Source organism: Aythya ferina (assembly GCF_964211825.1).
Source record: "Aythya ferina genome assembly, chromosome: 4".
In the NCBI taxonomy this organism is placed as follows: domain Eukaryota; kingdom Metazoa; phylum Chordata; class Aves; order Anseriformes; family Anatidae; genus Aythya; species Aythya ferina.
In genome coordinates this window covers 76238762-76263177 of record NC_140300.1, presented here as the reverse complement: position 1 = coordinate 76263177, position 24416 = coordinate 76238762, and the positions used below count along the sequence as shown (strand labels likewise).

At 39.8% G+C, this 24416-nt stretch overlaps 1 protein-coding gene across 6 annotated transcripts in view; it reads right to left on the bottom strand.

Annotated features, from left to right (window-relative positions):
• LOC311436108 (bifunctional heparan sulfate N-deacetylase/N-sulfotransferase 3) overlaps positions 1-23933 on the bottom strand; it is an 83417-nt gene extending 59484 nt beyond the window's left edge. For 3 of the 6 annotated variants that reach the window (XM_084517927.1, XM_084517926.1, XM_084517922.1), the window contains exon 1: positions 15848-16966. In XM_084517927.1, the coding sequence (XP_084374053.1) occupies positions 15848-16828 (981 nt within the window). In that variant the 5' untranslated portion in view covers positions 16829-16966. Of the gene's footprint in view, positions 1-15847; positions 16967-23464; positions 23606-23749 lie in introns of those variants that run through there. The other 3 variants (XM_084517925.1, XM_084517924.1, XM_084517923.1) reach the window with 3 other exon arrangements.
• Between the last annotated feature and the right edge of the window lie 483 nt (positions 23934-24416).

Sequence of the window (24416 nt, the reverse complement as noted above, 5' to 3'; positions counted from 1 at the left end):
AAAAAAAAAAAAAAAAAAAAAAAAAAAGAAGAGACAGTGGGGGAAGAAATAGAGAAGTGAACGTAACATAAGACTGAAGTTTGCATTTATGATACTTTCAAAAGTACTGATTTTTAGAGCACTGTGCTTTTTTTCAGCAGTTCAACAACCACTACTTAAAACTTCCCATGTGGACTTTGAGGTTTCTCCGTTATATTTTGCATACCAGCCCTGAAGCTTTGAAGCAGTAGCAAGGTGTCCAGCGTTAGAGGCGAGACATGGCTCGGTGTGGCAGCACGGCACAGAGCAGAGCCCAGGTTAACAACCCATGCCTCAGTACCAGCTTTGGGCTTCTTCTGGCACTGCTGGGGTTTATGGCAGAAAAGGAAGAAGAAGAGACACACTGCCTAGGGAAGGGAGAGATGAGGAGAGCTGAAAGGATCCATTAGAAATGTTGCAGGAGTGTGATAAGGGACTAAGAGTGAGCCCCGGTGACAGAGCAACCAGGAGATGGGAAGGCAGAGGCAAGAAATTGGGGTGTTTGCAGGCAGCATGGCAAGGAGAAACAGAAGGCAGTGTCAATAAGGGTCCCTCCCAAATGGCTGGGAGTCATTATTTTATTAGACAGACTATTTTGCTTCTGAGGAAAAATGTTTCCCTCATGATAAATTATGTATTTCAGAACATCATTAAAATTCAGTATCTATTCTTCCTGGATTTCCAAGACTATCATCTTGACACCCATTACCATAAACATTTAATCTATGCAGGAGAAAGAATAATTGCTTTGGGTATACCGGGTATATTTTGATATCCTTCAAACAAAAGGAGAAGGCCACTTACATTTTCCCTGTGCTTAATTCTCTTAACAGAGTTGATGCTACAGAGAGGGCAAGGGAAGAAAACTAGAAAAATCTCCAGCCTTTTCAGCAAAGCGTTTGTCAGGCAGAGTCCATGAATTATGAACAGACCCTAAAGCATGTAAGCATGGAGAGGACACTGCTCTACAGTTTGGCAGAAGCAAGGTGTCCAGGAGGACACAATCGAGCAAAGATGACTGTTGAAACAGGGATGGAAAAGCTAAGCTGCTGACAGTAATTATGTTCAAGTTTATAAGGCATCAGATTCTAGGTGAGCTGAGGACAACTGTGCCTGCTATTTTGTACAACAAAATTAAAATAGGGAAAAAAAGCTTTAAGATACAGTGACTTACAGAAAAAATAGTCTTTCAATTAAAAACAGATTTTGAAAAGTCTGCCAAGTCCTTTAGAAAATTAACAGTTGAAAAGTACCATACACCAGCAAGATGCCTGTTTGCAAAGTACATGGTACAAATTAAAACAGAAAATGTGTGCAAAATTCTTTGAGGAAGAGTTTAAGTCCCTGGTGTTACTTAAAAATCATTATGGTCTACTGACAGCTAGCTTCTACCTGCAGCAATTAGCTAACAGGAATACCTCAGAGCCCAAATCTTTAATGTGCAGGACAGGCAGAGCTCCCACCGATGGCATTAGCTTGGACTGTTTGCCCCATACATTCATCTGAGGATCTTAACAGACCTCCCGTAAATATTAGGGACCATACCCAACAGTTAAAGAAGTCAGTGCAAACCTTCTCAATAAATTCAATAATGTGGCGACTCTGCTTCTCTTTGAAGTGTTAATAAACTGAGGTATCACACTGAAGCCTGATTGCGTGCATCTCATTTTTACAGTGTCCAATATGATACACAGCAGACCTGATTGCCAAAAAATTCAGGCGAGACACCTTCAATTTGTGCACATGAATACTGTAACTGTGGTGACATGCAATCTTGATACAGGGATCTGAATTTGACATCCACTAAAACATACTAAAAATGTACAAGTAGCCACTTTTGATACAAATCATTTGAGACATTTTAAGTCTTCTATCAGAACACACTGTTTTAACGTTAGTGGGTCTTCCTTTGGAGGCTTTTTTTTTGTCACAAATAATGATCTTGATGATGGTCCAATTACACATTTTTAAGCAATTAGGCTCTTTCATCTAGATATAGCATTTGTACAATTAAGAGACTTAAGAAATACTTCTAAGTTCTTTAGTCAACTTCTCACTTCTTGGAGGTTGAGATAACAGCTAATGAGAATAAGCTAATTATGGCAAGGTAAATTGAAGGTTTTAAATACTTGGTGCCAATAGTATTTAATAAAGTAATGTAATTAGCATGCTGTTTTCAGGATTCTGCATTATTAGCTCTTAATTAAACTGTACTTTGACGAAAGAGGTGACTAGCACTAAACAGCTAAATGATCTCATTATCCTGCAGTTAAGAGAAAAAGAGCCCTGCATTTCTTTTAATCAGAGGTCAAAACACCTAGACCAACTGAAGTAGAACTAATACACACCCTAATACTGCATAGGATATTTTTCCTGAATTTTGGTCAGACAGAATTCAGTGGAAAGCTTGTTGGTTCTTGCATTTTTGTCTAACACATCATCTGCTTGTGAAACACATAAGAAAAGGTAAATTCTCAGTATTACAAATCAAAGTAAGAACAAAGTAACTCTAAAGTGTTTTTAAAATCTCCTCATACTAATCCAGTTAAATTCTTGTAAATTGGCAATTGTTGATGAACAGCTGGAAACTGAGGTCTGTTAGCCACGGTGCAAGCATTCAAGTACCCTGTACTGCAAACCTGTACACACACCACTCAGCTGCCTCAACACTGAGCACAGACCAGCTCTTAGGGTGACAGATCCTCTGAGGGCGCTCTTAGGGTCAGATCCTATTCCAGTTCACCTCTTGGCCACTTTGCTGTGACTGCTTAGTCATGTTTGTCTACACCACATCCCATCAGCAGCAGAGAAGGTATACAAGCTGTTTATTGATTCATGTAGACACTTTTCTTGGTAACTGAAAGTGTCAGGCCTCAACCACTCAGAAGCAAACCATTTCTACCTTTGCATCTCCTCTTCAGACAAGAGGCACTTCGTACCTGGTTTGGTAAGATGCATGGTATTCTGTCAAAGAATTTTGTCAAAGAAGTTAGAACATCAAGGCTATTCAACTCAAGGGTGCCTGTATTTTACAGAAGTATTACCCCAGCTCCTAATACTATATTCATTATTAGCATCTTGGTGTCTTATTTAATGCTTCCTTCCAGCTTTCACCACTGGGCACAGCAGTCAACATTTGGCTCAAGGACCAGTGGCTTGTGTGGCCACTGTGTGGCTCCATGTACCTGCTGAACGTACCCAGAAGGTTCAACACGAAGAATTTCCAGGCTTAATCTCTCCACAGGAGAGACCCCAGTGGCCTCACTAGAATACATACCAAGCAGCAGCAGCCATGCAATTACATGTGCCCTGTTTGCACGCTATTATCCGTGGCTGTATGACCCCATCCAAAATGCCAATGTTTTTAGAGATGCAAGTTAGATTTCAGGCCCACCTTCTCACTCACGGCCTGCACACAAAACAGTAAATTTGTTCCAAAAAGCTTGTCTTATAGATATTCGTCCCCCAAACCTATTCCTACCATACAGTAGCCTGTGTTCTCTCCCACACTGCTACCAACATGTAGGACTCACCTCCCTTCGGGTTTCCAAAGCCCCTCCATCTAGACGAAAAAGAGACAGTAGGTGCCATGGGCACAGAGTGCTGATCAGCCAGGGGCAGGTCAAGGCAAAGGAATAAACACAGAGCTCGCTCTGAAAGCTCTGCTCTAGCACAGGCACAGATCTGTATCTGTGTCTTATAGTGCCCTGATTCCCCAGCAGCCAGGAGGAATTCAACCACCCTCAAGAGCTGTCCCTATCTGTCACATCTGATTGAAACTGGCCAGCAGGTTCAAAAGTCATTAGACTGATGGATTGACAAAGGCAAACGGGAATATTAAAAATGCATGGTTTCTTTAGGAAAGGAAAGTTAAAATACAGTGTCACTGTTGTATACGTCAAGCCCCAACAGTCCGTGACTATGTCCTTCTGAAAAACTCTTCTTTCTTCAGCATCAGGATTCTCAACCTCAGTGCCTGAGCCTGGATATACTCAGAGTGAGTTGTCCCATAAGCCCAAAAGCTTGTGCTTCCTCTTCAGCGGAAGTTTAAACAAACAAGAATTTGAAATTTTGTCTACATCTTTACACAGCTGATCACAGCTCAACAGTGGGTGGTATTTATCTATTTTTCCAGAGCATATAAAACTTTAAAGCAGTTAAAATTTTACATTTTTCCAGCATTAAGGGTGATCACTACACAGTAACTGCAATTACAAAATAAACTTATGTGGCCACACAAAAACTCAGATCTCAGACTAAGGAAAAACAGGTTGCAATTTAGGTAGCTTGAAAAAGTGGATATCCCATGCTATGTCTAAAACACCGGTATCAGACAAAGAAAGATCCTTTGGTGTTTTTCTGTTCCCCAGGTTATCCTCTTTTTTCCTGGTAACACTATGGCTTCTAGACAAGCACAATAATATTTGTACTAATGTTCAGCTGTATATAATGGAGAACAAGTAAGGGACTAATGAATGAAGACTTGATAACATGAACATTACAGTCCGTTCAGAAATAGGTTTCTTGTTTCTTTCCCCATTCCCCTCATGAAGCCTAGAAGATGCCTGAGCTTCTCTTACTACTCAGTCTGTGTAAAACCACCTACCTACCCCTCTGTCCACCTTTGATTCTTGTCTTGGGTGAGTTGATGCCCAGCAAAGCTTTTTCTATTTGTGCTCCCACCTTTATTGCCAGAAAAAAAAAATCTTTGACCAGAAAGTTTCATCATCTCTTTCTGTCTCAAAGTTTGATGTCAGGAACAGCTGGGAATTCAGCCTGCTCACCAGCTAAGAATCACAAATAACTGTTTTTAACCCTTATTCTTTTTAGTAGTTCCCAGATTGTCGAGTGAAAATCCTGTTACATTACCAATGATATCAAAGAATTGACAGAAAATGAAAAAGCAAGAAAGGAAGGCCAGCATGAAACAGCTGACATATAAATCTTCTCAAGTCCTGTGCTTTATGATTATAAGTACTCAACACAGAAAGACACAGTAGGAACTTCATTTACCTTAACCTAAGTTTGGATAGTTTCATAGGCTACATGTACGTATTATGTAAGAGTCAAAAGAGAAACACTCTAGCAGAGAAAAAAAATCAGGATTTTTGGTGAAACATGAGACATTAATAAGAGAAACAGAAGGAGAGGATTTAGTTTGAAGTGTTAATATACCTCTCCTGGTTTTGCATGAATGCTCACATTTCTGAAAGGCAAGATTATAGAAGCTAGAACCAGGTAAATATCCCAACTGACAAAATCCCACATCTGGGGACTCAAACCAACATACAGGGATCTAAACTGAACTCCACATTTCATTACACTGTACAAGTGTGAGAGTACATCTTAGTACAAATTCCTTGCCAATATTATGCTGCTTCCAATAGCATGTTTCATCCTCTCTTGTCGAATCTAATTTTTAAAAGACTTACATAATCCTTTTACTTCCTTTTGGATATTACCCTCTATTCAGCCACACGCTATTATAAAGAACTGCGAGCAGTTCCTCAGCCAACACTTAAAACATCTCAGTGCCTTACATCAAATAATGTTTATCCAGCCTCATTGCTTACACCCTGCAGACATCTGTAGCCTATTGCTTTTTTGCTTTGGTCACCATCACTTGCCAAGTTCTTTAGCCTTTACTTTTTCAGTCTTAGCTCAGAAACTTCCTGACTATGCCGGTGTCTCCGTCTAAGCAGTTTCTCGATGGTTCTGATTAAGTGGTGCAGAACTGAGCACAGTCTAGAAACCTCTCCAAACTCCTTCTTGGTTCTGTTAGAGTTCTATCAAAGGTAACTCTAAGTTACCTTTATTCCAGGTGAGTTTTAAAATGGGAGCAGAGGCACTTGAGCTATTCCCAGGAGTGTTAAACACTGAAAGCAGACCTGCACGAGAGCTAGATGTAGAGCTATGTGGCTTGTTAGGTCCGCAAAATTTCAACCAGCGTTCTCAGACCTAACCTGGCACATCTGTACAGCACGGCATGGCCTTTGCCATGGGAATTTACTGACTTGGGTTAGAATGAGTTCATGGATTCCTACTTTGCAGTCACTGACCTTTTATTTTTCTCCTCCATTTGTACTTACAAATGTATCATAGTCTTTTTTTTTTTGCAATACACTATTATATTTATGGTTTATTCCCACTATGAAGCTATATTCTAAGGGGCAATTTAAATTCATCTCAAGGGCTCTAAAGTGTCAGAAGGAATCTCCTAAGTATTTTTAAAAAGTGGTCATTAAATCTTTATGCTCTGTCAAACATTTTTTAAAGAGGAAGTAACACTTTATCTTGTTTTATCTTATTAAAAGACACTGAAGTTTGCAAAGAAAAGGGAATTGGAAGGAGATACAGCGCTTATTTCACAAGGAATTACAAACACACTGGCAAGTTACTGAGTTTCTTTTACTTGGTTTCCTAAGCATGGTCATTCAGAATCAGTCATGCAGTTGCATGGACTTCTTGTAGACTGAGCAAGTAATAAGTAAGGACATTTTCAATGCAGTTGTACTGTACCAGCAGCTATGGAAACACAGTCCCACTTTTACTCCTCGCTCTTCTCTTCTTGCCACTGTGCCTTCTTAATATGAAGGAAGTGAGAAGATGTTAGGCCCGATTTTGTTTTACAGTTAATTATTGATTTTTATATGTCTGCACTGTGTTTCTATTTGGTCATGAAAGTTTTATTCAGTTCTGTAAGCAGCAGGAATTTGACAGCAAACTTGTCATTTGAAAAAAGCCCAGAATAAATCTTGCAGCAGTCACTCATACAGTGATAAATCTGTACACTTCTGCAATAAGCTGTAGTTTCATTGTTATTATTTGTATTACCTAAGTGCTTCTTAATGCCTTTGACATGCACAGAGGCTTAATAAGGAAAGGTGCAAACAGAATAAAAAGAGCCTCTGACCTAGAGAGCTTGATGCATAACAAAGGAGAGGGACTGACAAGGCAGCTAAGGCATACATTGCCTGGACAGCAGTTCCAGCACAAAATCACTCCTGAATTAGGATGCCACACATGCCATAGGAAGTTTGAACATTGTCTCAGGTCTGGTGCATTAACATTGATAAGGTACTTACAGGGCTTTGATGTCCCTCAACTTCCATTTTTCTTTTACTCTCTGGATGTTGTTATTCAGTGAACAACAACGTTCAGCTTTGAAAGTACTGATCTTGAAACTTTGAAAAGGCTTTTTCAGCAGAGAACTATCCAGCAGAGTTGAGCGCCTTACAGCACATACTAAGGTTTCAGTATGTCTTGACTCACATTTCACTTTATAAATTTTGGAATGACAGGTTTTCACAGCCATATGGATCAATCCAAACAGAGCTGAGCTTAGGTTATGTTGACAATACTCAAAGTAAAGTGTGCGGAATTACACGTGTTTTCATCTCATCCATGAAAATATTCACATACATTCCTCAAGTATAAGTTTCTAAGAAGAGAGAAGACAACAGAACATGGCTGCGAACCAAACATGATCACTTGCGTATGGCATGCCTGGTGGACAGAAGCATTTGGTGTGGATTTCTCTCTAAGTGAAGCCTTATGCTCAAGTGTAAAGATAATCTCTGCATAATAAACCAAGTCAAGGGAAAAGCAGAAACAGTGTTAGAAAGCTTTCAGTTAGCTCACTTGATCCTATGGGAGCAAAACTGCCTAATTTTAAATAAAATAGGTCTTATAACACACAATTCCGTTAAGAACAGGAATGAAACTACAAGATGCAGACATTGCTAGTAAGGTAACTCATTCAGCCTAAGAATAAAGTATTCACCACTACACAGAAAAAGCAAATTAAAAAATGAAAAAGATTACTGTAACTGCTAGAAACATATACAGGACTGCATCCCTACTGCACATCTACTTATTTGGGAAGTCAACAGTAGATTCATAGAAGCAATTTACTTTGGTAAGTCAGGAAGTGTGCTAATTATAAAAGCTGTGAAGTTACATCAACACCAAAAAGCGCAGCATTTTTTTCCAGTTGCACAGCAATTAAACTGCAAGACCTGGGATATACGTAAGCAAAGAAGCAGTCACTTCACAGGGATGCAGGCAGGAAGCACAGTATTTTTTTCCCCTTTAAATGTACTTAGAGTGGTTTAACCTCTGGGCAAAGAAATAATGGGATCAATAACAACCTTGTCCTAAGAATACTAATGAGCTTCCTGAATGGCAGCAAATCACTATGGGTGGAAGGAAGCACTCCTGCCATATGTCATGTGTGACAGTCCTTAGAGCATTCGCCTTCATTTGGTTATAAAAAGGGAGTCGTATTTCTTCTCTCTATTACTTCCATATGGCAGCTGCTAGAACCACAGCACATTAGTTAAATTGAAGTAACATTTCAGTGGAAGCACACATGTATCCGAAGATTATTGCAAAAAATCAGGAACTTCCTTTTCCTTAATCTCTGTAATTTTACTAATGGCATTATAAGCAAAAACTTGAGAAAGTACCATCTACAAACACTACATGGGAACACGTGGAAAAAGACCCACTGAGCAAGCAAGAAAGGTAGAACGACTGCAGTCAAACAAATGAGGAGTTATAGCAAGAAGTCCATGGCTTCCTTTCTCTTCTGCCCTACATTTTAAATAATTCCTTTCCTGAAAATAAATTGATTTAGTCTCAAGTCATCTACTGAAAAGCATCTGCTCTCATAGATAGCCTAACAAAACTCACGTGTGTTCAAGTAAAAGACCAACTGCAGAAAATCCTGAGTCTTCATTAGCCACACTCTCGGATTATTTGATTTATTTTTTTTAGTACATGAGTATTCAGTCAAGTTGCTAAAGATGCAATTCATGAGCCAGATCAAATGGAAAACTATGTTTAGCCACATGTCATTTTTTCCTTCCTTTTGTCTCTGAGGGTATCTGTATATTTGTTAGAAAAAGGATGGCCCATAATGAGGTGACATCAGTTTTATATTGTACATTACAGATATTTTTACATGGCTAAGGACAACCTTCAGATTCGCCCCTTGACCAGATAGAAACAGCTGTTAAGACATGTCCTCCAGAACCCCATCAGCAAAATAAACAAAAGCAAGCTATGAATTCCAGCAAACACAGAACTAACAGAAGACACTAAACTCACAGGAGGGATGAAGCTTAGTTTCTGTGTATCAGATACAGAACTAAAAATTAAAGTTTCCTCATGCTTAAAACACCAACACAAATTGATTCTGAGCAAGAAAGATGAACATCTGCAGGTCAACCAGCGCTTACTTCCACATTTGTAATACAGAGCAATATGGCTTAGACACACAGCACACTTTTCACAGCTGTTGTGCCTGAGAAGTTGTGTACAAATGAACAAAATAGTTCAACCAGATAGTGAGAATGGGTCAATACAGTTACCCTTCAGGCAGAAGAAGCACAGCTGCCAGTGCTGCTGCTGCTTGACACACACACCCTACACCTTCTGAGGACCATACTTGTCCCACAGCCCCAGGGAAGCAGGCAGCATCATTTGTGCAAACATGTCTGAACCTTCTGGAAAAAACAGGAAGAACATTTCCAGCCCCGCAGATCACCATACTGCTTGGACATCAGTGGTGACTCAAGCACTGTCCACATCCCAGTCCTTCCCAGATATAATACGTGTATGAATATTAACATCAAGCATAGACCAGGAATATTTTAACACACACACAAAAAAAAAAATGGAAATCTGCACTCCTTTGGCCTGACAGTCCACAGAGATGCAATGCAGATCCTGGCTATGTGGTTACTAGACACGTGGTTACTGTGCAAGGTTTTTGTCTTTGTGCATTTAATACAGCAGATAAACTGTGCAATTAATCTTTGTGTCAAGCTCGTTCCATTGGGTTTGGTTGTTTCTAGTGGTACACAGGTGCAGAGAGGGAAGAGCAAGGATACACGGAAATGCCCAGCACTGCCCTGGCAATCCCAGGGGTAGGTTGTGTGAGAAAGACCCAGCTCTCCTCTCTCCTGCCACTCCTTCGCAGCCTCTCTCCTCTGGTCAAGGAGTTTTACACAGCTTTCTGTTCAAACATCAGTGTACTCCTTTGAAAACAAATGCTGCCCTGTGTTGAGCAGCAGTTGTATCAGCCTTGCTATATTAAGATTCACAGAAGTTGGTACATAAACCAAATTGCTTTAATAAGTCACATGTTAAACTGACTGGTAAAGTGTTACATAAGCTGGTTGCAGCCCATAAAATACATAAAATAATTTTATAGCTTTTCCTGAAGTTGTATTTTCAGTCTGAGCTCCACACTCCACAGTACTGTATCTGAACCAACATGCTCCAGAAGTTAAGTCAGACTTCCTAAGGCATCAGCCAGCCAGAGAAACATCAGTTTCTATTATTCCCTTTCTTTGCCTCTTTTTAGGCATGTACTTTCTACTTATCACTACAGTGAAGCCAGTATAAAATACCATAAGAGCTTCAGATCAAATTAAGGTAAAACGTATGTACAGACGCAGTAAATACATTGAACACCTGTACAAAGGTAACATGGCTCATGAATTGGGAATATAAAATGATTTATCTAATTGAAAATTCCTAACAGTTAATTCATGCTGTCATTTAAAGAAGTCATTAAAAAGATCTTCTGAATTTCCCCAGAGGAAAGATTTGCAGCTCAGTGCAACTGAATTGACAGAGGCATCTCCGGCGGTTCTGTAACCAACACATTTGATGACATATCTATCATTTCTTTATCAATAACCTTCTGGGTGATCCTACAGGTAAAGAAAATTAACTTGCAGAATTAGGCTCTCCTGTGACAGGAACTGTCTTGTGTCTCGACAGGAGGGAAAAGACGCTTAATGGGTTTTAAATAATAGTATTTAAATAAACTATACTGACTAATATGGACAAATTTGCAATGTACAGAATAAACAATAAGCTCTTAGGGGAGAAATCTGGTGCATTAAACAAAAGACAAGGCCACCGCCAAACTGAGCAAATATCACAATGATGACAATGCTGGCTTCGGAACATGGAATGAGATTCATCTGACCAAGAGCAAATGTTTATACTTCATCTTGGTCACTCTAGAAACATTTTATGAGCAACAGAAAAATACGTACTTTTAAGGTGCAATTAACTTAACCACTGCCAGCCTAAAGAACTACTTGTTTATGTTGTCTACTACATCAGAGCTAGTCCTGTCTTTCCATAGATGTGTACATTATAAACCTCAAAGTCTGGGCAAGATGGCAGACTGCGAGTGATGGAGACTAGAACACTATGAATTTATTCTTTCTGGCTAACTCCTCTCCATTATCAGCACGCTGCTTGGAACAGATGATATTCAAGAAAATCACTCAAAGGACAGCTCTTGCTGTCTAATTCTTCACTGCGTATAATGCTGAAAGACTCTGCAGATTCAAGCTTGTATTTCCCATATGCATGACTCCTAACAGATGTGTTGCCTAAGTGCTCACAAAACAGAACAAGAAAAATGACACCCCACCTCCGAATGTATATGGTTAATATTAAACTTTTTCCTTGGCAATTATAAAAGAATAAGAAAATACAAGTATCACCCATCACAGTATTTTCACGTGTTAGCATGATCACATTTGTGTTCTGTTTGTCTACATTACATGACCAAAGATACTCATTCAGACCAGAATCTTCCCTGACAACATGACCACCACTGATCCAAAACTGAGCACGTGTAAGAGTTACACGTGGAGAAAAAGATTAGTCTTACGTGAAGAAAGTGGAGACATCTCCTGACTTCAGTTCAAACTACCTCTTTTGAAAAGCACATAAGACCAGACAAAGAGGAGATCACATAGCTAATGGTTTTAAAAAAAGAAAAGCACCTCACAGTATTCTAATTTTTCATTTTGAAAGCATGATCAATTCTCAAGAAAAGGGCATGTATTGGGGAAATGAAGGAAAAGGTTGGCCAACTTATGTCTACTCTATTATGCTCCACCAGCACTGTACAGTCAGTAGGAAAAAAAAGTCATTTTTAATTTTCCTCCTGATACCAGATGGCTTTTCCCTTGAAAAAAAATCTCAGTGCTTTACAGTCTTCAAAATTTCAAAGAGTAACTAACAAAAAGAGACTATATTAAATTAGTAGACTGTCAGTGGGGACAATCATGGTCTATTAAGATAAACTTACTTTGTGGATATCTAGATAGATTTTTTCTGTACGTCCATTTTAATGAATTATTTGCACTGCTGAGACTAAAAGACACAAAGAAAAAATGTAATGCTGTCACAGCATAATGGTCTCTCCTGCTAGACAGATATTAAGAGGAAGAAAAGAACTACTGAAAAATGAATGCTGAGATTACATTACGGTGGTTAAATTCAAAGTGGGAGGCAATTAGACTATGAAAATGTTCTCTCCCATTATTTCTATTATTCCAGAGGACGATGAAGTAAATAAGTATGAAGATGGATGGTTGTTGCTGATACAGTGACTGCTATTCAGTATGGTACATTGAAGAGCTATGTACTATTGATCTAAGTTTTATATAGCAACACTTGAATCATAAGCAGGTAGTCTAAAAATCTCAAGTACAGTTTCAGGGTTTGGTGGGTTTGTTGTTGTTGTTTGTTTTTAAACTGAAGAACCTGTGACAAAACTAGTATAAAGCTTCATTTGTTGGTTAATAAGACAATCCATTTATCAGTTTTATATAATTTGCATTGAAAAACCATGTCAAATGTTTTCCAGAACGGCTCTTTATACCTTGTATCCCTGACACTACGGATACTCAATCTGAAGTAGCACCACTCTGCCTAATAGTGATACAGAAGACACTCATTTTAGAGGGGTTGCTTTTGACTCAACCTCTTTTCAGGCCAATATACATGTATACTACTGAAAAAAATACCACTTAACCTTACAACAGCAATTGTCAGTTATGCTCAACTCCAATTCACGAAATTTAAAAATGAAAACAGTTTAGCCTAACATCTAAACATTGACTATTCTGGCCACTTTGCAAATCTCATTTAAGTACCCGAAGAAGAAATTCCCTTGAAAACCTGGCCTTACTTGCAATCAGAACCTCCCTCCTTGAAGTTCTTCAGAAGCTGGCTGGACACGGTCCCAGGCAGTCTGCTCTTGGTGGCCAGGCTTGAGCAGGGGGCTGAACTACATGGCCTTCAGAGAGTTCAGTACTGAATCACTAACGAGTGATTATTTTTGCTACTTCATCTGTGATAACCCTCCAGTTTCTAAACATTGCCCTATCCATTTAGCAGAAGCAAACACACAGCTTTTCTGGATGTTGGAAGCTTTTCTAGATTACATTGCATTAGTTAATGGAGCGCATGTAGAAATATCCACATTGCTCAGTCTTACCAGACAACCAGACACGTCTATGTGCAGAAAATTTAAACTAGGAAACAAAAAAATATTAAAACACAAAAAAGCATTATACCCAATCCTATATTGCTAGTATTTAAAATGTAATCTTAGTAGAAATGAGTTAATTGCAAGTACTGGATATACAATCTTCATTGAGCAACCTCTTTCCACACTTGCGGCACACAATTCTCTGTCACAGTCAACACAACAGAGCTCAGTAAAATGCTCATGTCTAATAGGATGGCATTTATGCACAAATGCACTATACAGTAACTGATTTTCAACTACCACAAATTGATTTTATTTCATTCCTTCCAGGTGTCACTGTGCCACATAGGGTAATTCCTTTGGTATTAATAGTAATGAAGATGCATTGCACCTGACAGCCCTAACAACACGTTTAATAGAACACTTTAATTTTTAAGTAGAAGAAGAATCTGAAGGGAACACTTTTTCATGTTCCACTGTTTCAGAACACAGTTCTATATAAATGAAATTATCCTACTTAAAAGTTATTTCCACTTGGATATTATTTCTATTCAATTTGACAGTTTTATTTTGGGAAGATAACATTCTGACATACTGCAAATTATTCTTTCAAAACAACACAGTTCATCCTTTTGTATCTGCTTTAATCAAATTTGTCTCAATAGACCCTTCTTTCTGCTAAGTAATTCTGGCAATTTGTCATTTTAGGATAAGTTGGAATGATTATCTTCAGGTGTCATTCACAGAGACAAACAATATGAAACATACTATTTCAAACTGCTACTGCAAGACATAACAGGAAATTTATGCAGGCTTTATTTAATTTGTTAATAGAAGTTGCTTCTTTTGCAGAACAACAGGAGTTTAGCCATTGGTGTGGGTCAGACCTTCCTTACTTTGCTTCTGTGATTTGACTTTGCCCTTAGAAGACTCCCAAAGAACGCTTACCCACCTAACTCAAACGCTGCCACCACCTCCTACACAAAAATTCCGTTTTATTGGAGTTTCATCTTCACTCCAACCCTTTCCCATGATTTTTTTTTTGCATAAGGAAAACACCTACTTATCCGAGAGGCATGTTTAATTGCAAATGCAAAGGACATTTCAGAAACTAGCATATGCTGCAAATTTAAAGCAAATTGAAGTAAATACAAGTTCAAGTCTTTTGTTTAATAGAACAGTAAATGCAGGGCTACTGCAGCTTGACAAATATATTAACAGTACAAAAAAAAAAAAAAAAAAAAAAAACAGAAAACCTAGCTTTTTTTTTTTCTTTTACAATTTTAGCTATCTACTGCATGCAGTATTACTGGAGTGCCCTTCATTGTTCCATACTCCTCTTTCAACATTGAAAGTTTTTACAAAACATTTTCCCTTATTTCTAGTACAAACAAGGAAAGATTCAGCACCTTATAGACTTTTACCTTCTAAACAAGTATCAGTTTTGCAAGGTGCTTTTTTCCCCCATCTGCTTTGTAACAACACTTCACAAAAAGAAAGCAAGGTATACAGTGAGAAATAATGTTATTCCTACCAACCCTGACCTACCACTTCATTCGAGCAGCACAATAATGCAGAGTGAAAAGGGACCTTCAGGAATGTACCAACTTAAAATGTTAAAATGGATAATTTAACATTTTTAACATTGAGTCATTTAGTGACAGAACAAGATTTTAAGACCTACATTAACAAAAACTTTGCTTGCAAGCAAGAGCCATAAAACAGAGATAAGAAAGGTGAAATGCTGCAACCAACCAACTCCTGACATTTGAAACCTGTTTCAAACAGCTAATAATCCAATCTGTTCTTCAAAATTTATGTTGACATTTACTTTTGTTCACTACATTTACTTCCTGATTATAAGTCTGGCAACATGTACGTTACATACTAATAGATTCAGCTTTGAAGTCCTGTGCTGTTTCCAAGCTCTTTTGAAGCATGTGTCGTAGGTATCATCCGATTAGAAAGTTAAATAACTTTTCGGATTAGAAAGTTAAATTATTTAGTTAGAACCATGTGTGTTTGGGAGGGGGCAGTGAGAAATGAAAACACTACCTCCCTTACCCCTTTTCTTTTAACAGTTACTTCACAATTAGTCATCTTTAATTTCCTTTTGGAAGAGTATTTTCCATTTATCGTAGAGAGAATGTAATTCAGAGGCGCCCACCACCCAGTTTACAGAACATCGCTCTGGAAGGACTTGTGTTACTTGAGAGAAAACAAGTGATATTAACCAGCGAGTCTTATCATCATATTTTCTTTTTTTTATTAACTATAGAGGCAAAGTTGTGTTGACTCTCTTCCAGCCTGGAGCAGGAAGGAACTGCTACACCTGGAGTCAGTGACCACTGAAAGCCAGACAAACTGGCTTTTCTCTCAAGGCACAGTTTGCATTGCTACTTACTGATCTGTGTCCTTTCTGAGCTGCAACTGTTAGTAACTGTTCACTTCAAAAATAAGATTAAAAAACAGGTACTTTGCTCTAACAACTATTAGTTGCTGTACATAATTTACCTGTACATCGTTGGCGTTCATTCTTGTTCCCTCCTTCCCAACGAAGATGTCATCTATGTCAACCAGAATGTACCTATCCAAGGATAGTCTGAGCTTCTTTCCAGACAGGAAAGAGATGGCATCTATGAAAATCAGTTTGTGCAGCCAAAAATTCAAGTTATTGCCAAAAAGGACTCGTTGAATCCCATCGTGGAGTCCCAGGTCATGAATTACTGTGGCATAGAGAGCACTTTTAGCAGCAGATGGTGAAAGGTTTTCTGGTGTCTTTACTTTTGCAAATATCACTGGTTGGTAAGCTGTATGATTAATCTGGAAAACTGCCCAGTCTTTTCCAAGCAAGGGACCTTTCTCAAGCTTGGAGGACTTAGTCACATGGAGCAATGGGGAATGAGGGTTAATGCAACAGTCCTTAATACCCAGATTGCTGTGGACATGGAAAGGAAAGCCCTTCAACTGGAAGTTCTGCAAGCTGTTCTCATTGCCTTTATGAAATCCAATAATACCTACACTATATTCTATACAGTACTTATCTAGAAGACCTCTGTTCCAAGAGTCCATATTCACATACTTTAAAATATTTTCATATACTATGAGAGCATATTTGCCCTTATTTTTGTCTATAAGGGCTGGGAGGTCACCTTTACCAGATGCAATCTCAATACGGTACTGAAATCTGCTGGATTCTAAAATGGTTATTATATCTTGGCCTAACGTTGAATATTGACTTTCCACAAACACCAGCACTACAAGATCTGTTCTCAGGGGATCGATAGGCTTCATGGTCTTCATCTCCATCAGCTTGTATGGCAACAGTTGAAGATCATCACATTCCACTTCTGAAGAGATTTCAGAAAGTTCATTTTCCTGTTTGTAGCCATTATACAAGTAGTATGCAGAAATAACAATGCTCACCATACAAAAAGTGGCCAGCAAAATAACTGTTCTTTGAAAATGTCTGTGAAGTTTCATGATAAAACTCATGTTGTTTACTTGCCTTAGATTGTTCCAAGCATTAAAAACAAACAGATTCTCAACAACTTGTTCCAGTCCTCTTAAATATTTATGTCACCATTGCAGCACACGCATCTATCTTCCACAAAGCTTTACAGAAGATCTAGTCTAGAAGAAAAGAAAATCACAGATTTAATCGAAGCACCATAGTTTGTAAACTATCATCACATTGAAACTAATGGAGAAAAGAGAATCACTGCTAAACCGAGGTTTAGAAGTGAACAGTTCAAAAGCTTTGGTAGCTTTCTTCTGATTTTTTGCATTAGTAGCATTGTTTCTTCCTGCTCCCCATTATTAAAAATAAAAATAAAAATGCAGCTGTCACTTTGCTTTTAATAATAGCACAACACCAAACTATCTCTAAAGCAATTGTGTAAGCACAGAAGATGAAGTTTTAAGAACCTCCACTTCAATCTAACAGAAACCACAACCTAACATTTCAAGCAATATGAGCCTGAGTCCAAGATTTGAGCAAAGAAGTCCAGCAAGGCTTTGCTTATCTGGCCTTTCCAGAAATGCCACTGGCTGCTGTCTACATTGGAATGTCTCTAAATCTCACAGGCTCCTCACTCCCTAAGGCTGTGAACCCTGTTTTATGCACAGGAGGCACTGAAACACAAGACATAGTGGCAAAGAACTTACCGCTTCCCTTAGATTTTTTTTTAGATTTTTTTTTTTTTTTAACCCAAAGTCAAAAAGAACTCCAAATAAACAATTGCTGACAACCCAAACATGGAGAAAGTTTCACAATCTTCCTCCTTCAACACCAAGAAGCTGGGGGAACATTAGTCTACATAATTAAATATATTCTCTCTTACGTCAATTTTGGAAAAATTGGAGAGTCCTTAACCCAATATGCACATTTTAACTGTTCAATATACACCCGCTCAGGTATACTATATATTGCATTTGCTGTAGGAGTGTTTTTTAAACAATACAATTTTTCCTTCAGCATTAGAAGCACAAAAATCACATTTTACCAAACAATGTACCTTGTTCTGTATATTGTTGGAAGTGCTATGTATTTCTGCATATTAAAATAAGCATAGAAAAAATCACCTCTTAAACTTGAGAAAAGAGAGTAATAAATCCACAGCTAACTTAAGAGGCAGATCACCTAAGGACATATTTATGCTCTACCTTGTACCTACTGAAAGCAGTCATTTTTCAAGCCAACAGTACAATTGCTGTCAAAAGTTTCTAATAGAATAAATGAAAGATGTGACAAGCATAAAATAATTAAGTACTAGAAATTATAAAGGAAGCTTAACAGCAGATTTTGGAAAATATTAAAGATACAGAACACGCAGCTGTAACTTCACCATGCAGCACACAATCTGTAATGGCAATGGAATAAACTGCACGTGTATTTAACATGGTCACTTCCTGAGTACTTAATCCTTACCTGCTCTTAAAAAATATATAAAAAAGGCAGGGTTCAAAAAGTAGAAAAGCTACAAAGGTATAGTCCGTATCAAATATGAACTTTTCTATACAGATTGACAAAGCTAATGATAATAAGTGATACCTAGTCAAGCTCTATACCACCTTTTATACATTGAAAAGTTTACTTTTTTTGTTATAACTTTTTATTCCCAGAATGGCTGGCATCCTTGAGTGCTGAATCATGGAGCAAATGATGATCAAAGAATAAGGCAGGCTTGTGATCCAAAAGACCAAAGTATGTATTATATTAGTTAAAAATCAATAAAGATAAAGGAGTTGGGGATAAAATAACACTAAACAAAACCAAACAACCTGTCACGTACCTGGGCCATTCAACTGCTTCACAATTTAGGATGAGGAGCTCTTGTCAAAAAGGTGGCCTTTCACTCTATGCTATCAGAACAAGTTAAAAACAAATGATATACTTAACAGCACCTTTGTAACTTCCATGACTTTAATTAAATCCCAAAGATTGATGCTCCCAGTGCCAGGTACATAATGAGCACAAAGTAACACAAAGTGAGTAGGAAAATAAGATAAGGGATAAGAGAGAAAGTACATGGCACCGTATCTATCAAAACAGCAAAATTGAGCACAAAGAGTAATTAAGCATACGTAAACTCATTCATAATTCAGACTCCCTTTAAACCTGTGTATCACCAGATAAGCCCACCTCATGAGCATATTCTACTCTTCTTAACTTCTACGCTACCCTTTCTGCTTTTGGTGGACTTAAACCTGGCCTTGAATCTTACCTGCAGCTGGACAAAGCTTTACACATAGCTTTTGGACAACAGTCTTGCCTTTCACCTAGAGATACAGACACTATTCACTGTTAACCAAAAACAATGTGATTTGTGCCTGTAGAAACTGGTGGCATGCATCTGCAAAAAAAGTTTAAGAATGCACGAAGACCAAACTGAAAGATCCAAAAGTACCTTTAGAAGAACTCAAAAGAATATTTTAGTATTGAGCTGTCTAATTTTATTATGCTAACTTCAGGAACATCAATTCAGGTATCTCTTCTCTGCTATTTAATCTGCTAAAACGTCAGATGACAAAGAAGCAGCTGCATTTTACTTAAATGAGTAAAACTTGATTTTTTAAGACATGTTTCCAGACAGATATTTGTTATGAGCACAAAGGATTCTCAAATAAAACCGTTTTTTTGTTTGTTTTTTTAATCTCCAATGCAGTTGACTGAATGCCAAGAAACTCAATTTTAGTGGCTAGAATTAATGCTTCCTGCATTCTGTGAAAAACTCCATATGCCTGCCTATCCACATACCTGGTTTTCTTAACCCCACAAAGAGCTTAGGTCTGGTCAGTATACAAGAGAGAGATAAGAGCCTGCGAAGTGAAACTCTTGCTGACCAAACCACCATCACTTCCCTGAATAACAGTTGGTCACCGAACAACCAGCAGCACGGTGCTTTCTTTCAGTCCCAAGCTCCTCTAACACAGCCCTAAATAAATACTCCTGTTCTTATGACAGAAACCCCTCAAGTCATATCAACAGGAGGCTCCCACCAGCACAATCTTGATGTTCCTTTCCTCACCAGCCTATGCTCCTTACCAGTCACCTGAACTTGACAATCCTGCCTGGAGCAGGTAAAATACACAGTGCCCGTAGCTGATGGCACGAAAGGGCTGACCAGATGCAGCAGCTGTAGACACAGTTGCTTCTATGAGGTAATACAAGAAGGGATAATGAGATAATACTCAAGGAAATAACACTCAATGGCTGCTAAAGGAAGAAGCAGGTGCATTTGAAATATTTGCAGCAAGGATGTCCTAATGCACCTCCATGGAGCAGAAAATTTGGAGGCAGCCCAGAGACCTGCATTATTTATTTATTTATTACAAGAAAGCCCATGCCATTTTATCCTTGGCTCCTAATTGCAAGTATCTCCTGGGGCTACAGAGAGCAGCAGCAAGTAGGAGTGGATGGGAACGCTAAGACAGATCCAAGGTCTGACTCTGAGGAATGAAGAATTATCTGAGATCAGCAGAACAACAGCCAGACCTGGCATCCTCAACACTGAGAACAGGAAGGAAAGAAGGAAGGAGAATGAAACACAATAAGCAAGCTTAGCTTATTAATTTCATTGGAGCCACACTGATTTACATGAAAGGAGGACATGGTTCCACCTATATCTTGAAAAGGGGTGCCAGGTAATATACAAACCCAGTGGTCCACAAAGGTGTCAGTGAGAGAAGTTTTTATAAGTAAAAAAATTTGTATAGTACTTTTCACAGTCTGAAGCAATACAAGCTGCCTCAGTGTTCTGTGTCTAGAACCCTGTTATTTTAGAAGAATTTGCATTTGATCTCTTACAGAATTTTGCATTTTTATATGGCCATCCAAAAACCAGTACCTTTTATCTATTTTGTTGTTCCAAGTGTAAAGTATTAAAACATCTCTTTAAGGTGAAAACTGGTAATAAAAATTATTTAATATATATTTGAATATTTAGAATTTTGTTTTTAACTTACAGACTCACTATGCAAAAGATCTTGTTAAGAGTAAGCTGAGTCATGGAAATAAGCTTCCCATTTTATTCTGAATGCAGCAAGGCTCAATATCATTCTCTTCTCCTGCAAAAGTGATTTCTAAAGTCCCAGACAAGTTCTCATGAAAATCTTGTGGGTACAGGAAATAAGTATCACCTTATTAATGGGAAGATTTACAACTCTGTTGGACAGTCAGAGTTACAGGCGTTTTCAGACAGCCAGAATGAAACAGATCCACTAGAACAGAGATCGTGAACTTCTCCCCCCCCCCCCACCCCTTCTTCTTCAAATTCCCTACCAAGGTGATACTGATGAGAGAACATACCACAATGAACTCACAGGACTCCGGTGAGTTCCTACCATGTGTAGCTGTCTTTAGTTTGTTATTTAATTGCTAACCACAAATGACCAGATCCCTGGCTTCTACAACTCATTTCAGCACAACAACCGTACTGGAAATACACGAGACAAAACTGGCTGGGGATTTCACCTATTAATGAGATGCATTAGTGTTCTCTAGCAAACACAGAGAACATGAAATTGGATTTTTTTTTTTTTTGTATTTACTGGCAGTAAAGCTAATATGATATCAAAGCAACTTCTGGGGAAGTCTTTGCAGTTTGGCTGGAACCCAGACCTTGGGCTCAGGCTCTGCACAGCTGCTGAAAATCTACACTGTGTGCATGTCGCGGCACCACCACAAACATTGTGCCCTCACTGCTTCATTTCTGCAGCAAGACTTCCACGGTGTGCACAGCACAGGCAACAGCATGGGCTCAATACAACTGCCTTGTCCATGCAGCTGAAACATGCTATTTTCTGGACTCAGTAGCTCAAAAGAAACATGGCTCTGGCCATACAATTTCATAAATGATAATTATACTTTTGGAAACTAAAGAAAAAAGTTTTATCAATTCCACATTCACATCTTCATACTGCAAGGAATACATGCCCAAATAGGAAAACAGGTATCCCCATAAACACACACATAAAACTGCATACAGTTTTATATTTAGAACAAAATTAACCTGCTGAAGTTGTGTCATGAATATCACTCAGACTTAAAACTATGAAAAACATAAGTGGGTTCAAGAAAAATGTTTAAACTACCAAGATTAAAACAATGGGCTAAACTAAAATAACCAAACAAAAGAGTAATTGATCTCAAATTACATTTTTAATGCCAAATACGAAAATCAGGTTTAGTTTTACCTCAGAATGCGCCCTCAGGTTTAGTTTTATCTCAGAAATGTGCAAAGTCAGCTGTATATCATGACCTCTCAGTAGGAGCAACAAAGTTGCGTCACATATACACAAAAGTAAAAACAAACAAACAAACAAAAACAAAACAAAACACATTGTTACAGGCTAAAGAAAAACCTTTTTATCAAGAATGGCCAAAAAGCGCTGCAAATTCAGGATTCATTAATCAACAATATTATTCAGTTACTACATTAGTCTGGTTAGCTATACCTGCATGTATTTTTAATGTCTCCCATCCTACTAGCCCCCATCACTATCTTCTGTTCCTGCTCCTTCCCAAAGTGGCTACTACCACAGGGACATCAACAAACTCCTCATACGTTAAGTGAGGGACAAGATCTAAATCACGAAGAGGCAAAGAAACAGACATCCTCTTCAGCACTTTAACATGGGCACTTAAATTTATAGCGATTAGAATGCTATTTAATTGCTCTGAACAGAAAAGCCTGCTTTGGCCAGCCAGTGTGAAATACAGCCTCAGGGGAAGTATTCTGAAGTCAGAGTTACCACAAGGTAGCTGTTCAGATACAGGAGTCACAGGGGAGAGAGCAGCAAAGCATATCTGAAAATGACCACACCTGGGGTGGGCAGTACTGCTCAGGTCTGCATAAATCATCTACGAAAATGGGAAATTGCTCTCCAAATGCTGCGTGCCTCAACTTACATCACTCCCCTGACTGAAGTATTCAAGCAGTAATAACTCAGATAAGCAAACACAAGCTGAGAATGAGGTCTTTTGACTGGATATTAAGAACACATTTGCTACTCGAGAAGATAGCTCTATGAGACACAGACTGCTGACAGCAGTCATCAATACTCTTTAGTATCACATAACAAGTCCCATATAATACGTGAATATCGAAGGGCTTACATTTTTTCACATATCCTTAAAAAAAATAAAAGAACAGCTTACGCAGAACAAAAACTCTGTCAGACAGATGCTTTTTCAAGTCCTTGGTGAAAGCAGTTTTCAGTTTCTGTTGTACCTGCTATCCTTAGCTCTGTGCTGCACTGCTTTAGCCAGTATCTTACAGGGCAGGAATTAATGTTTCAGAATTCATTTTTAAGATTATTTATAAACATCAAATATAGGGTATTTAAAGTCTTGAAAGTCTGTACTTCAGTACAAAAGTTGGTTTAGAGCTTTAAATTACTTTACCTGTGATACTTTCAGCCAAAAATTCTTAAGATACCTTGTACCTCACGCAATATTTCTGCGATTATTCCCATTATTCCTCAGCAACTGGGCAAACCAAGGGCAGGGCCCTGCCAGCCCCGCTCCCCTCGCACCCCAGCCGCAGAAGCTGCAGCAACCGGCGCCCCTCGCAGAGGCCCGGGGGCGACGCCGCCGCTATTTTAATAAAGAAAAAGGCAAAAACTCACCCCGCCACGAGCTATCCCCCAAGCAGCTCTCCAGCACAAAGCAGCGGCTCAGCCACCGCCGAGTTTTGTTCCGCCTCCCCGAGCTCTCCTGGGACAGGCCCCCGTTTCGGCACGGCGCCGAGGCGGCACCAGCACCCCGGGGCACCCCGGCGCTCACCTTGCTCCCTCACGCCGCCACCCTACAGACGCTAGAGGGCAACAGCGCCGCGCAGAAGCAGCCGGGGGAGCCGAAACACCCGCCCGGCTATCCGACAGGCAGCGGGCGGCTTGGCCCGGGGAGCTCACCGGGGGAGAACGGGGGGCGACCGGGCAGCTCCGCTCCGCTTTGCGCGACGCAGCCCCGAGCCCCTCAGCGCCGTTACCTCAGGCCGCGCCCCGCCGCCATGCCGCCGCCCCGGGGCCGCCGCGGCCGCCCGCCGCCCTCCTCCCCGCGGCGGGCCGGGAGCTGCCTGCTGCGGGAAGGCGCGGCGGTGCCGGCAGCCCGGGGGTGCGGGAGCCGCCCCTCGGCTCGCCTCGCCCCCTGGAGGAGGGGCCGGGGTTGGGAGGTGCCGCCGCCGCCTCCGAGGGGTCCCGGCCGGCGGCCTCGGCAGCCGAGGTGGCGTGAGAGTGCCGAGCGAGGCGTTTGCAGGCCGGATCCGCTTCTCCATTTCATTTTGACGACCCCAGCCCCGTCAAGTAGGGGTAGGGGGCTGCCCGCTTCGCCCCGGCAGGGTGTCTGCTCCCCTGCTGCCGCCGGGGAGCCGCCGGGCCCCGGCCTGAACTGCATTGGCCGGCTGCCAGCCATCGCAGGTGGGAACTGAAATTAATAAATGCCACAAGTGCCCTCCTGATCCGAGTAATTTACCTCGCAACTGCACGGTGCCCGCTAGCTCACCTCATGGCTGCGGATCCGGTGTGCTGCGGTAAGTCGGGCACCGGTGGCTGTCTGCCCAAGCCCTCCTGCTCGTGGCTC